The sequence below is a fragment of the Bos javanicus genome, chromosome 10 (assembly GCF_032452875.1).
Source record: "Bos javanicus breed banteng chromosome 10, ARS-OSU_banteng_1.0, whole genome shotgun sequence".
Classification (NCBI taxonomy): Eukaryota; Metazoa; Chordata; class Mammalia; order Artiodactyla; family Bovidae; genus Bos; species Bos javanicus.
This window is the reverse complement of record NC_083877.1, coordinates 23,845,811-23,861,639: the sequence shown is the minus strand read 5'-3', so window position 1 is coordinate 23,861,639 and position 15,829 is coordinate 23,845,811. Positions and strand designations below refer to the sequence as shown.

Here is a 15,829-nt window from a genome sequence, read left to right as displayed (position 1 = left end):
TAAATGTCCATTAATAGGTGAATGGATAAATGTATCTATAGATAAATCATATATATATAATGGAATACTACTCAACAATACAAAGGAATGAAATATGATTATAGTAACCATGGAATAATCTTAAAACAATTATGCTGAATGAAAGAAGCTATCAAAGGCACATATCATACCATTTATTTGCAATTACTGAATATGCAAGCTATTTTATGAGAGAAATGTTGCTTGAAAATGGGAGTAGGAAGTGAAGAGAGGGCTGAGAGGACTAAAAAGAGAAAAGAGGAGACTTTTGGGGTGATGCATTGTTCATTATCTTGATTATGGTGATGGTTTCACAAGTATATACATACATCAATCTTATTAAGTTAAGGAGGTACAATTTATTTTAAAGACAACTATGCATTAATGACTTCCCTGGTGGCTCAGACGGTAAAAGCGTCTGCCTACAATGTGGGAGACCCGGGTTCAATCCCTGGGTCAGGAAGGTCTGCTGGAGAAGGAAATGGCAACCCACTCTAGTATTCTTGCCCGGAAAATCCCATGGACGGAGGAGCCTGGTAGGCTACAGTCCATGGGGTCGCAAAGAGTCTGGAGATGACTGAGCGACTTCACTTTCACTTTCATGCATTAATGAAGCCATTAAAATCCAAATATAGTAAATACTCCTCTTCAGTGTTGTACAAGTCTTCTTTTATGACCCCAAAGTGCAAAAATACTTCTCCTATATGTACTAATTGACCTTAAACTATGTTTTTTTTTTTTTAAGTAGAAATAACAACTATCTGCATCCATGTGCTATACATTTATTTTTCAGTCCTACATCATTACAACCTAGTGTGCATTCTTTCTATATACGAGAATTGCCAGCGGATTCTTTACCATCTGAGCCACCAGGGAAACTCAACTACCAGAACAGAAGTTTGTAACCGATTTTCCAGAATTTCTTTCTATAGGCAGTTTTTCAGTATGTGATTTGGAAGGTGAGAAGAAAGGAAGGGATATGTGGATCCAAGCAGTATCAAGCCTGGTTTTTTAAATTTAAATCTGGATTTGGGAAATGATTCATGTGCTAACTCTGGACTCATGAAATTCCGTGATGTGAATCTGAGAAGAGTGAACTCCCAGAAACAGAATGAGCTAAGCTTCCATCTGTGTGTTTAGGGATCTATGGTTACAGGGCTTTACAGAAGATGAATGCTTCTTAGAACTTCATCTTGATACTCCTCAGAGGTTTTGTTTTATAAAACGAATGGTCATAAAAAGACAGCTAAAGAAGTGCTTGTTTTTGCTGCTGGTACTCAAAAAGAGAGGTTTGAGAATGTATGCAGTTCTGGGAACATCCTGTTGCTCCCTGATCTTTGACAACTACCTTGATCTAGGACATCTGTCCCAAATGAAAACTTGTAAACCAACATTGTACTCGCTGCCACCCAACTTCTTGGGGAGCGCTCAAAAATTACAGATTTGTGGGTCTCAACTCTGCATCATGTGACTCACGAAGTTATTGGTGGGCCCAGAATCTGTAATTTTAAATCATTCACTCATTAATTCTACTTTCAGCAGTCATGTGAATATTGGCTGAGAGGTCTTTAACAATTTGAAAAGCTGGGAAGGAAGAGCGTCCTAACTCATGCTCTGAGCTTTTGACACAAACCCCCATCTTCAGGGTTTCAAACACTGGGGGAAAATTATTTGATTAAAGTTTGGCAACAAAATGTGGCAGATGGAATAGAAAGTATCTTTGAGGCTAGATATCAACTAAGAATATATAATAGGATTAGTACTTGTCTGATTTACATAGGCCAACCCTCTTATCTTAGAGTCAAGGAAGAAGTAGGAGAATAAGATATTGCTCTTAGATAATTCTACAAGGATTTGATAATTTCATTTATGATATTTCTTTTGTTTTCACATTTTAATGATTCTGAAATTCAGGATTATTTGACTATTGATAAGACAGTGTGACTTTTTCACTTAAAAAATTTTATTAGAAAGATAACATTTCTTACAAGTGATATTATTTTAGGACTGAGAAAATATTTTATTTCAAGTAGTAGTGATTCCACAATCAAAGACCCTTTATTCATTACTTTTTTTGGGGGGGGATAGTAAATATTTAGTAAGCATGTAATAAACATCAGCAGGGCTTCCCTGGTGACTCAGTGGTAAAGAATCTGACTGCCAATGCAGGAGACTCAGGTTCGATCCCTGGGTTGGGAAGATCCCCTGGGGAAGAAAAACACAACTGACATCAGTATTCTGGACTGGGAAATCCCATGGACAAAGGAGCCTAGCAGGCTACAGTCCTTAGGGTTGCAAAAGAGTCAGACATGACTGATTCAGCAACTAAACAACAAATAATTCTCAGTTACTCTTTATAAATTTGGGTACAATGCTGAAAAACAGGGATGCACTCAATAATGACTTAGCTTCTTATCACTTCCTCTGTAATCAGCCACAAACTCTTCTGACAGTCTGTGGATTATAGGTTGGCCCACAATGGATACATAAGAATATAAAATACTATATTAAAGTGCTTATGAAAATTGATATCTTCTCAGCTACAAAAATACCTGGAATGCTTTGTTAAAGAACTTCCATGTCAGGTAGTGTCCTAAGACCAAAACAGACCTGAAAAGTGTTGACAGCTGTTGATCAGATTTCCAGTTCAGATCAGTTCAGTTCAGTTGCTCAGTTGTGTCCCACCTTTGCGAACCCATGCAGCATGCCAGGACTCCCTGTCCATCACCAACTCCCGGAGTTCACCCAAACCCATGTCCTTTGAGTTGGTGATGTCATCCAACCATCTCATCCTCTGTTGTCCCCTTCTCCTCCTGCCCTCAATCTTACCCAGCATCAGGGTCTTTCAAATGAGTCAGCTCTTTGCATCAGGTGGCCAAAGTATTGGAGTTCCAGCTTCAACATCAGTCCTTCCAATGAATATTCAGGACTGATTTCCTTTAGGATGGACTGGTTGGATCTGCTTGCAGTCCAAGGGACTCTCAAGAGTCTTCTCCAACACCATAGTTCAAAAGCATCAGTTCTTTGGTGCTCCACTTTCTTTATACTCCAACTCTCACATCCATACATACCACTGGAAAAACCATAGCCTTGACTAGACAGACCTTTGTTGACAAAGTCTCTGCTTTTCAATATGCTATCTAGGTTGGTCATAACTTTCCTTCCAAGGAGTAAGCATCTTTTAACTTCATGGCTGCAATCACCATCTGCAGTGATTTTGGAGCCCAGAATAATAAAGTCAGCCACTGTTTCCACTGTTTCCCCATCTATTTGCCATGAAGTGATAGAACCAGGTGACATGATCTTAGTTTCTGAATGGTGAGCTTTAAGCTAACTTTTTCACTCTCCTCTTTCACCTTCATCAAGAGGCTCTTTAGTTCTTCATTTTTTGCCCTAAGGGTGTTGTCATCTGCATATCTGAGTTTATTGATATTTCTCCCAGCAGTTTTGATTCTAGCCTGTGCTTCCTCCAGCCCAGCGTTTCTCATGATGTACTCTGCATAGAAGTTAAATAAGCAGGGTGACAATATACAGCCTTGACGTACTCCTTTTCCTCTTTGGAACCAGTCTGTTGTTCCATGTCCAGTTCTAACTGTTGCTTCCTGACCTGCATACAGGTTTCTCAAGAGGCAGGTCAGGTGGTCTAGTATTCACATCTCTTTCAGAATTTTCCAGTTTATTGTGATCCACTCAGTCAAAGGTTTTGGCATAGTCAATAAAGCAGAAACAGATGTTTTTCTGGAACTCTCTTGCTTTTTTGATGATCCAGCGAATGTTGGCAATTTGATCTCTGGTTCCTCTGCCTTTTCTAAAATCAGGTTGAACATCTGGAAGTTCATGGTTCACATATTGCTGAAATCTGGCTTGGAGAATTTTGAACATTACTTTACTAGCATGTGAGATGAGTGTAATTGTGAGGTAGTTTGAGCATTCTTTGGCATTGACTTTCTTTGGGATTGGAATGAAAACTGACCTTTTCCAGTCCTGTGACCACTGCTGAGTTTTCCAAATTTGCTGGCATATTGAGTGTAGCACTTTCACAGCATCATCTTTCAGGATTTGAAATAGCTCTACTGGAATTCCAGCACCTCCACTAGCTTTGTTTGTAGTGATGCTTCCTAAGGCCCACTTGACTTCACATTCCAGGATGTCTGGTTCTAGGTGAGTGATCACACCATCATGCTTATCTGGGTCGTGAAGAACTTTTTTGTACACTTCTTCTGTTTATTCTTACCACCTATTCTTAATGTCTTCTGTTTCTGTTAGGTCCTTACCATTTCTGTCCTTTATTGAGCCCATCTTTGCATGAAATGTTCCCTTGGTATCTCTAATTTTCTTAAAGAGATCTCTAGTCTTTCCCATTCTGTTGTTTTCCTCTATTTCTTTGCATTGATCACTGAGGAAGGCTTTCTTATCTCTCCTTGCTATTCTTTCGAACTCTGCATTCAGATGGGTATATCTTTCCTTTTCTCCTTTGCTTTTCACCTCCCTTCTTTTCACAGCTATTTGTAAGGCCTCCTCAGACAACCATTTTGCTTTTTTGCATTTCTTTTTCCTGGGGATGGTCTTTCCTGTCTCCTGTACAATGTCACGAACCTCCGTCCATAGTTCATCAGACACTCTGTCTATCAGATCAGATTTCCAAGGTCCACCTAAAGACTGACATGTGCTTAATGGATAAAGTCAACGATAACATTTTTGTAATTTAGGGAGGAGACCAGGATACTTAGGTTTCCTTGGGGCTCAGTCGGTAAAGAGTCTGCCTGCAGTGTGGGAGACCCAAGTTCGATCCCTGGGTCAGGAAGATCCCCTGGAGAAGGAAATGGCAACACACTCCAATATTCTTGCCTGGAAAATCCCATGGATGGAGGAGCCTGGCAGGCGACAGTCCATGGGGTCGCACAGAGTCGGACACGACTGAGCGACATCACTTTCTTTCCAGTATACATGCATCAAGCTGCCTGGTGGCTCAGCGTAAAGCGTCAGCCTCCAATGCGGAAGACCTGCATTCCATCCCTGGGTCGCGAAGATCCCCTGGAGAAGGAAATGGTAACCCCCTCCAGTATTCTTGCCTGGAGAATCCCGTGGACAGAGGAGCTTGGTAGGCTACAGTTCACGGAGTCGCAAAGAGTAGGACAGGACGGAGAGACTTCACTTTCACTTTCATACATGCATTGCATTTCTGTCCCTGTCCACCAGAGGGTGCAGTTTCCTAACACAGACACATTTCCCTGTGTCTAAACCTCACAGAAACTAAACATTACTGTGACTTCAACATTTCTTATGTTAAGAGTCAAGAACGTTATTCAGGAGACACTCTAGAGATGAGCTCTTCTCCAGGCTTAGTGACTGTGATACCTTTCCTGCTGGGTAAGCAAAACCCCTCTAAAAATTTGGATCCTTTCTTCTGTTATGTCAACAAAACCTTTAAGCGTAATTTTATCCCAGAGTTTTATGCCCAAGATCACAGAAAACTCTATTATTTTCCCCTAGGACAAACCTGTGGAGACTCAGTGAGACACATGGACGGCCAGGTGACCCTTTTGGAAGGGGCTACCTTGACTGTGAACTGTACTTATTCAGCCACCAGGTACCCCACTCTTTTCTGGTATGTCCAGTATCCTGGAGAAGGTCCAGAGCTCCTCCTGAAAGCCATGAAGGCTAACGACAAGGGAACCAACAAAGGTTTTGAAGCCACATACAATAAAGAAACCACCTCCTTCCACTTGGAGAAAGCCTCAGTCCAAGAGTCAGACTCGGCTGTGTACTACTGTGCTCTGAGTGGCACACTGACAGAAACTGCAGGGGGAACTGAGCACAAACTCTGAGCAGCAATGGGGCCTGGATCCACTGTGGTTCCAAGAGTTTATGGTTGTTTGTCTCTTAGTCTCTGGTTGATGCAAAAAACATACAAATGGCTAAAGCATAAGAATAAGAAGTGAATATTCCCCATCAGTTCAGTTCAGTTCAGTCGTTCAGTCGTGTCCGACCTTTGCGAACCCATGGACCGCAACATGCCAGTCCTCCTTGTTCATCATCAGCTCCAGGGGCTTACTCAAACTCATGCCCATCGAGTCTGTGATGCCATCCAGCCATCTCATCCTCTATTGTCCCCTTCTCCTCCTGCCCCCAATTCCTCCCAGCATCAGGGTCTTTTCCAATGAGTCAACTCTTCACATGTGGTGGCCAAAGTACTGGAGTTTCAGCTTTAGCATCAGTCCTTCCAATGAACACCCAGGACTGATCTCCTTTAGAATGGACTAGTTGGATCTCCTCGCAGTCCAAGGGACTTTAAAGAGTCTTCTCCAACACCACAGTTCAAAAACATCAACTCTTCAGCACTCAGCTTTCTTCACAGTCCAACTCTCACATCCATACATGACCACTGGAAAAGCCATAGCTTTGACTAGATGGATATTTGTTAGCAAAGTCTCTGCTTTTGAATATGCTATCTAGGTTGGTCACAACTTTCCTTCCAAGGAGTAAGTGTCTTTTAATTTCATGGCTGCAGTCACCATATGCAGTGATTTTGGAGCCCCCCAAAATGAAGTCTGACACTGTTTCCACTGTTTCCCCATCTATTTGCCATGAAGTGATGGAACCAGATGCCATAATCTTAGTTTCTGAATGTTGAGCTTTAAGCCAACTTTTTCACTCTCCTCTTTCACTTTCATCAAGAGGCTGTTTAGTTCCTCTTCACTTTCTGCCAGAAGAGTGGTGTCATCTGCATATCTGAGGTTATTGATATTTCTCCCAATAATCTTGATTCCATCTTGTGCTTCTTCCAGCCCAGTGTTTCTCAAGATGTACTCTGCATAGAAGTTAAATAAGCAGGGTAACAATATACAGCCTTGACATACTCCTTTTCCTATTTGGAACCAGTCTGTTGTTCCATGTCCAGTTCTAACTGTTGCTTCCTGACCTGCACATAGGTTTCTCAAGAGGCAAGTCAGGTGGTCTGGTATTCCCATCTCTTTCACAATTTTCCACAGTTAATTGTAATCCACACAGTCAAAGGCTTTGGCATAGTCAATAAAGCAGAAATAGATGGTTTTCTGGAACTCTCTTGCAATATTCCCCATACCCAACTTATTAGTGAAATTGAAAACTCTCTGACACCAATAGTTCCTTTTCCAGGGTCAAAGTAATTTCAAGGTAAAACCACATAAGCAATGAAGTGGTGTTTTGCATATTGTTGCAAAGTCTTGCTTCCACAAGTTGTTCCAAGTCACCCAGGTGGGTATTACTATGCCTTACTATACTTTCATAGAACCAAAGTGTGCCAGTTGAGGTGTGGTCTGCACAATGTCTTCCTGACAGAGGATGGCGTGAGGGGTGATAGGAGAGCCACAGCCTCCAAAAATTATCATTCTTAATAGAGAAAGATAGGATGAAAGGAGGAGGAACAGAATCTCATATATAATGAAACAGTGGAAAGAGAGGAAAGGATTTTATTCACACTCATCTCTTTATCTCCCTGGAACTCTATTTAAAAGATACAAAAGAAATTAGAAAGGGTATACACCTGAAAATATAGGGAATAGAAAAGGAGTTAGCAGTGCAGAGTGCTATCAACAAATTTCAGAGGATGAGAAGTATAAGGAAGAACGAAGACTTGTAGAATAGTTGAAGAAGGAACCTAGACCTCGTGTGAGATGCATCACAATGCATGCTGAACACCTGTGCAAAGGTTAAGAAAACAAGGCACCAATCATCTCTGAGTAATTGAGAAAGACGGTGTTGCCCTCATAAGTGCACATGTGTGAGTGTTGAGGGTTTTGGGGAGCACTAAAACAGGAGGCCTGAGTGAGGTCACTTGTAAGCAAAGAATAGCTGTTCTCTCCACAATTCTTTATGACAAGCAATGATGACTTTCTAAACTCAGCATAAAAGTGAAAGTTAGTCTTTGATGAACTGAGAACAACACAAAAAAATTCCCCAAACTTTGTATGTGCTGTGCTGTGCTTAGTCACTTCAGCTGTGTCCAACTATTTGCAACCCCATGGACTCCTCTGTCCATGGCTCCTCTGTCCATGGAATTCTCCAGGCAAGAATACTGGAGTGGGTTGCCATTTCCTTCTCCAGGGGACCTTCCCAACCCAGGAATCGAACCCAGGTCAGGTAGATTCTTTACTGTATAAGCCACCAGGGAAGACCAATAATACTGGAGTGGGTAGCCTGTCCCTTCTCGAGGGGAACTTCCCGACTGAGGAATCAAACTGGGGTCTTCTGCATTGCAGGCGGATTCTTTACCAGCTGAGCTACCCAAGTTTGTTAAACTTTACTATTAAACTTTTTGACTTTTACTCATTGGTTAGGCTTTCTTTTCTTAAAAGTGTTCTGTAAATTTTTTTCCCTTCTTTGCTATAACCCCTTGCAAACACTGATCTTTTTACTGTCTCCATAGTTTTGCTTCATCCAGAATATCATATAGTTGGAATCATATGATATGTAGCTTTTTCAGATTGGTTTCTTTCACTTGTGTATGTGTGTGCTCAGTCGCTTCTGTCCTATCTGGTTCTTTGTGACCCTGTGGACTGTAGCCATAACAATGGCTATGTAACAATTTTAAAGGTTACTTTCCATTTACAGTTATTACAAAATATTGGCTATATTCTCCGTGTTGTAACAATACATCCTTAAGCCGACCTTATACCCAATTGTTTGCATCTCCCACACCCACACCCCTCTACTGGCCCTGCCTCCACTAATAACCACCAGTTTGTTCTCTATGAGTCTGCTTTTATTGTTATATTCACTAGTTTATTGTGTTTGTTAGATTCTATACACAAATGATATCATACAGTATTTGTCTTTCTCTGACATATTTCACTTAGCATAATGCCCTCCAAGTCCATCCCTGTTGCTGCAAATGGCAAAATTTTGTTCTTTTAAATAAATTACCATATTTATAGCACAACTTTTATAAATAAGGATTTATTTTGAACTAAAGAAATGAAAAAAAAGCACAAGATGAAATTTGTCAAATTTTTTAAGGCACAAATTTCCATCAAATGACATTTTAAGAGTAAGAGTTTACTTTTAGTTTCCATTCGATCTAGGCAGTGACTGTTTTTTTCTGACTACTTTCTTCATCAGGAAGCATGCAGTGAATGGGACTGGGGATTTGTGATGCTGCAATTGTTTGTCGGAAGGGGTCTTTGTTGATGGTTTCAGTCCACTAGGGGGCACTGTAGGCTTTACCGGACATGAAGACCTTTTCTGATGATTCCAAAGATTGAACAGTTAAGAGAGGAGCCCAGAGAGCATGCGGAACAGTCAAATTATAAACAGCAAAGGTGCAAAGAGGGGAACAGTGTTTGTGTAAAGTTCATCTCAGATTTCAGCTTTGTCATTCTATATAAGGTTTGGAAAGCTGTAGCCCTTACCTCTGTAAATCCATGGTGAGGATGATTCTCTGAGCAGAGGTAGAGAAACAGGGATACTACTGAGCTCTGAGAGCATGGAAGCTCAACAGAAAACATCTGCGTTACCTGGATTCATTTTTTAAATTTTTATGACTGAATTCCACAAACCCACTGACCCAGAAATTATTCCAATACCCCAGACCTCCTACCTTTTCATATATTTCCTCGAGAGTAGAAAGAACAAGAATAGAAAGAGGAAAAAATAAGGAACAAAAATAGAAGGAAAGGAGAAAGACAATATTGAATTTGAGCAAAAAAGTGTGGCCAGATCAGAATTAGCTGTGGGTCAACAGGGCATCCAAGAGTTGGACAGTAGGAAGGGAGAGGTGCAAATTAAGGCAGAGTGAACATTATATGCATGTCCTGTTTTTTAACAACCAAATTCTTATTAGGATCATTTCTGTGCAGAGGCCAACTATATATCTTGGTTTCTAAATGATTTTAAGAAATTGTATTTACTTTTGCAATAAACAATGCATGTATCAGATAGTTTTCCTTGTTCAGAATTTTCACATAACCGAATTATCAAAGTCTCTGCCAAACTATGCACTTTGAAAAATGGATCATCCTTCCCTATAATTCCTCAAGGTTCTGCATAATCCACCCTGACACAATTCTTCTAGAAATACCATCTACCTTTCCTCACACACTATCCCACAATCTTCTCTTACATATAGTCTTTTAAGAAAAAAAAAAATTCTTTATGACTTCACATATCGGAAATATTTCTTTTACCTCTCTGCTCTGTCCCCCCAAACCTCAATTTTGGAGAAATTGCTGACCTTACTGCAGTCTCACTAGGCCACGGTGGGTGGAGTTTCCTGTTAAGTGAGTTGACTCACCTCAGATGTGATTGGTGCTCAGTGATTCTGGTGGAACATACTGACAGTAAGAACAAAATTTCTCTGGCCCCAAGACTCTATATTCTTCAGAGTAGGAGTGAAGGCACCTCAGTAACTGGGCAAGGGATCATGAAGAGAAAATGGGGAGCCCTGCTGGGGTTTCTGTGGGTCCAGATTTGCTGTGAGTTGGGGTCATCCCAGATAGGGAACTGGGGAGTGTCCACAGCTGTCAGTGGGAGGGAGGGGAGGAAAGCTGACCTGGAGCTCCTAGATGGTCCTACATCTTCAGGTGTTTCCTGAGATACTTTCCTGGTCTGGAAACCCCATCCATGACATCATATGTGTTTGCTTCTCTCTCTTTCCAAGCAGGGGTGAGGGGAGTAAAGGTGGAGCAGAATCCTTCAGTCTTGAGCCTGCAGGAGGGAGCCAACTCTACTCTGAGGTGCAATTTTTCTGACATGGTGAACAATGTGCAGTGGTTCCAGCAGAATCCCAGAGGCAGCCTCACCAGGCTGTTTTTCATAGCTTCAGGGATGAAGAAGAATGAAAGGATGAGTTCCACAGTGAATTCTAAGGAGCGGTATAGTACCCTACACATCACAGCCTCCCAGCTGGAAGACACAGCCACCTACCTCTGTGCGGTGGAGGCACAGTGCTCCCAGGCAGCCTGCAGCCTGTACCCAAACTGCAGCTGCCTCAGCCCCAGCCCTCCACAGTACTACACCGTCCAAGTACCCTTGTTACCTCTTTGGGTTTCCAGATTCATAATTCAGCATTTTTTCCTCTGAAGATCAGATCCTTCAGGACTGTCATTTCACTTTTTTTTTTTTTTGCCCTTCTTCTTCCCAGAAATCTCTCATGGATACAAAGCTCTAATATGGAGCCATTGTCATAACTGATGTAGATGCCAATATTCAGTGTCCTGTTAAAACAATCTAGTGCACCTGACAGATAAAATGTAAGCTACATATAAATTTCTGTGATGGAACATGCTTGGAAAAATATATGGTGATCAACAAATAGAAAGAGATGACTCAGTTTTTTGGTTAACTGCACGTGTGTGTTCCTTCAAAGTGAAAAGGGAATTAAATGTAATGTTTTTAAAGTCTGTATTCAGATTTTTGAGTCCTGGTATCCTTTTGAACTGTGGTGTTGGAGAAGACTCTTGAGTGAGAGTTCCTTGGACTGCAAGGAGATCCAACCAGTCCATTCTGAAGGAGATCAGCCCTGAGATTTCTTTGGAGGGAATGATGCTGAAGCTGAAACTCCAGTACTTTGGCCACCTCATGAGAAAAGTTGACTCACTGGAAAAGACTCTGATGCTTGGGGGGATTGGGGGCAGGAGGAGAAGGGGACAACAGAGGATTAGATGGCCGAATGGCATCACTGACTCGATGGACGTGAGTCTGAGTGAATTCCAGGAGTTGGTGATGGACAGGGAGGCCTGGCGTGCTGCGATTCATGGGGTCGCAAAGAGTCGGACAGGACTAAGCAATTGAACTGAACTGAATAACAAATATGAGAAAAATAATTTTTTATGTGAAGACAAGGCAGAGACTGGAGTGATGTGTCTGAAAGCCAAGGAGCACCAAACATTGATGGCACTTGCTAAGAGAAAGCATGGGAGTTTAAAGCAGCTTTATTCATAATTACCAAAATTTGGGACTAACCAAGATGTCCTTCAACAAGAGGATGCATAAGTAAATTGTGGTACATCCAAACAATGGAATACTATTCAGTGTTAAAAAGAAATGGGCTGTCAAGCCATAAAAATACAGAGGAAACTTAAATGCATGATACTAAGTGAAGAAGTCAATCTAAAAGGCTGCCTACTATATGATTCCAACTATATGACATTCTGGGAAAGGAAAAATTATAAAGAGAGTGAAAACCAGTGATTGCAAGGATTGAGGGGAGTGGAAGGATGAATGGGCAGAGCACAAAGGATTTTTAGGAGTGAAACTACTCTCCGTGGTACTATAATGGTGAACACATGCCACTACACCTTTGTGTAAACCCATAGAATGTACAACACCAAGAGTGAATCCTGGTAAACTATAGACTTTGGGCGATTATAATGTGTTAATATGGGCTCATCAGTGGTGAGAAATAGACCAGTCTCATGTGGAAGTTGATAAGAAGAGAGGTTATGCAAGTGTGGGAGTGGGAAGTATACTGGAAACCTCTGCGTCCTCTCTTTAATTTTTCTGTGAACCTAAAATGACCGAAAGTCTCAACAAATTAGATTCAGATACATGAAACTAATTTGTATGAAGAGTTAAAGCATTTTAGAAAAATGGTGCCACTAGAAACATTGAAAGTGAAAGTGTTAGTCGATCCATCCTGTCCTACTCTATGTGACCCCATGGACTGTAGCCTGCCACTCTCCTCTTTCCACGGAATTCTCCAGGCAAGAATACTGGAGTGGGTTGCCATTTCCTGCTCCAAGGGATCTTCCTAACCCAGGGATTGGACCCAGGGATGGACCCAGGAATTGAACTCAGGTCTCCTGCATTGCAGGCAAATTCTTTACCATTTGAGCCACCAGGGAAGCCTGCTAGAAACATTACCTAATGAAACTTTACTCTGCTTCTTGTAAAGAAGATTTCAAATTTTCATTTTGCGCTGTTTCTAAAAATGATATAGGTGATCCCCACATACACTTGCAAGGAGAAAGACAGAAGCCAGAAAGCAATTTGGTTGCTTTAGAAAGAGCCTCTTGCTTTATCTGTTGGCAATTCATCTACTTCCTCCAGGTCCTCCACTCATGCAGATGTTTTTTCTTTTATTCCTACAAGATGAAATAAGACTTATAGAATGAATCACCAAAAGAACATCTTCTACCAATTCAGTCACAAAGCCCCTTTGACCTCACTGTGATGATGCTTACATTCAGTGAGCCACGTCCCATTTTATGCCATTTTACTATGGATTTATATTCTCCTTGATCTTATAGGAGAAATGAAATCACAGATAGGGATTCATTCCAAGGAAGGCCCTAGGGTTAATTAGTGGCAACTGCAGCCCCCAAAGACTGCAAGGGATGTGAAAATAGTGTTGGGGTTCCAGAGTGCAAGGGGTTTCTCCCCACTCTCTCTCATCACTTTACATTGTATATAAGTAGACCTCAATAAAGGTTTGTTCTGCTAAATAGTATAAAAGAATTTAGAGTTAGATGAGCCTGTAGACAGAGTTTAGTTCAACCTCATTTTACACAGGAACTAGATCCACGATGAGAGAATGAAAAATTATATAATTAAAAAATAGATCAAATGAGCTAGCAGTAGAAAGTAGAGGATAAACTGCATATCCTCACCTCCCCCTTACTGTTCTTTTCCTATCTCCTTCTTCCAGACCCTTGTTGCTGAGCAAAGAAAATCTGCAACACTTAGATCTCTGCCATTTAGTAATTGCATTTTAGGATACATTTCAACTGTTTCTACTGTCAATTCTCTGAGAAAGCAAGGGGCCACTAAAAACCAGCTTAGGAGACAGTCTGAGATAATAGGCAGTTGAAATGTCAAATGATCTTCTCTCTGTTACTCTGATTTTTGGCTTACAAGTTCCTTTTAGAGAGAGTTTTCCTTCATAACAGGCAAATGAAAATGGTATATTGGCTGAACTTGATAGTTTCTCATATATATATATTTGGTTTGTTTGTTTAGGAGAGTGAATCATGGTGCTTTTATAATTTAAAAACTATATATTAGGCCCATCATTGAATAAAGAGCAACAGCATCTACCTCTTTTCAGCTTATAAACAAATTCTCTATCTCTATATTCTTACTGTGCATGGGCGCTGAAGAATTGATGTTTTTGAACTATGGTGTTGGAGGAGACTCTTGAGAGTCACTTGGACTGCAAAGAGATCCAACAAGTCCATCCTAAAGGAGATCAATCCTGGGTGTTCATTGGAAGGACTGATGTTGAAGCTGAAACTCCAATACTTTGGCCACCTGATACAAAGAGCTGACTCATTTGAAGAGACCCTGATGCTGGGAAAGATTGAGGGCAGGAGGAGAAGAGGATGACAGAGGATGAGATGGTTAGATGGCATCACCTACTCGATGGTCATGGGTTTGGGTGGACTCCGGCAGTTGGTGATGGACAGGGAGGCCTGGCATGCTGCGGTTCATGGGGTCACAAAGAGTCAGACATGACTGAGTGACTGAACTGAACTGAATTGAGATTACTTCAATCTGAGACATAATTTGTTTGACATTTGCTGTATTTATGCATGTCCCTCATAGGCACAGCTATGAAAGGACATTTAACCAGAGTTCAGTAGTTAGAGATGTGACCACCAGATGGTGGTGCACCTCTGCTGATCAGAACATGTGGAGGGTTCATGTGAGTGGGTTCTGAATGCATAGGCTTAGGGCAGAAGTAGAGCCTTTTTCTTATTGGCTGGGTAGACAATGAAATAAACCACTAGAGAAAAGAAGGGATCACTTGGTAACAGAAGCAGGTCTCCTGGTTGGAGACTGCAGGTCCACAATTGATCCTAAATGGGAAAAACAATGAAGACACCCATTGAAGCTTTAATCACGTTCATATGGCTGCAGCTGGACTGTGAGTTGAGGGTTTAAGGGAAACAGACTATATTAGTAGATATTTGTTAGACACCGAGACTGACTTTATTCAGGCTTCTTCTAGTTATTGTAGAAAAGGGAAAGTAAATTGTGGAACTTAATAATCTGACAACCCTTCTCTTTCTTCTGACTTCTACTTTCTCCATAGGTGTCAGCCTTGGAAACGAGGTGGAGCAGAGTCCTTCTACCCTGAGTGTCCAGGAGGGAAACAGCTCTGTTATCACCTGCACTTATAAAGACACAGCTTCAGACTACTTCCCTTGGTATAAACAAGAACCTGGGAAAGGTCCCCAGCTCCTTATAGCTATTCGTTCAAATATGGGTGAAAAAAAAGACCAGAGACTGACTGTTTTATTGAATAAGAACACCAAACATCTCTCCCTGCACATCACAACCATCCAACCTGGAGACTCAGCTGTCTACTTCTGTGCAGCAAGGACACAGTGCTTCCCAGGCCCCCGCTACCTGTACTCATACTTGTGACTGGGGCAGGCCCCTTCCTTTGGTGCAACCTTCAAAGTAGCATTTGTCATATTGTGCATCTGCAAGTGGAAACTGATGTGTTAGACAAGCATAGAATCAGAAGGTTAGGTTCAAGATGACCCAGAAAGTATGACACATTTTATGGATAATTGCTGCTTACTAAATTCTTGAAGGAAGTTAGCATTGTTTTGTTTTGAAATTGTAAGATTGCCTTTACATTTGCCACTCACACTCCTTTTCTATAAATAACCTCTTGGTATCAATTCACAATCCTTATTATGAATGGGTTTTTTTAATTCTGTGTTTTGAAAACAGCATTTATTATTTTTCTGATTATATATTGCATGGTAATTATAGGGAAATGTGTGATATCCAATAAATATGATATTGATAATTCTGCAATCACATAATATTGTGAATATTCAGCTTACCTTTTTAAAGAATTATTGTTACAATAGGCTTATAA

General features: G+C 41.1%; 3 gene segments (V, D, J or C); all 3 read left to right on the top strand.

Annotated features, from left to right (window-relative positions):
* The first annotated feature begins 5,333 nt into the window (after positions 1 to 5,333).
* LOC133255319 (T cell receptor alpha variable 9-2-like) lies at positions 5,334 to 6,257 on the top strand. The segment is given in 2 exon segments: positions 5,334 to 5,388; positions 5,512 to 6,257. Coding segments are annotated over 2 exon segments (381 nt in total).
* A 4,005-nt stretch (positions 6,258 to 10,262) lies between these two features.
* Positions 10,263 to 11,331, top strand: LOC133255904 (T cell receptor alpha variable 22-like). The segment is given in 2 exon segments: positions 10,263 to 10,469; positions 10,658 to 11,331. Coding segments are annotated over 2 exon segments (471 nt in total).
* Positions 11,332 to 14,214: 2,883 nt separating this feature from the next.
* LOC133255318 (T cell receptor alpha variable 13-1-like) lies at positions 14,215 to 15,625 on the top strand. The segment is given in 2 exon segments: positions 14,215 to 14,860; positions 15,029 to 15,625. Coding segments are annotated over 2 exon segments (399 nt in total).
* Positions 15,626 to 15,829: the final 204 nt, after the last annotated feature.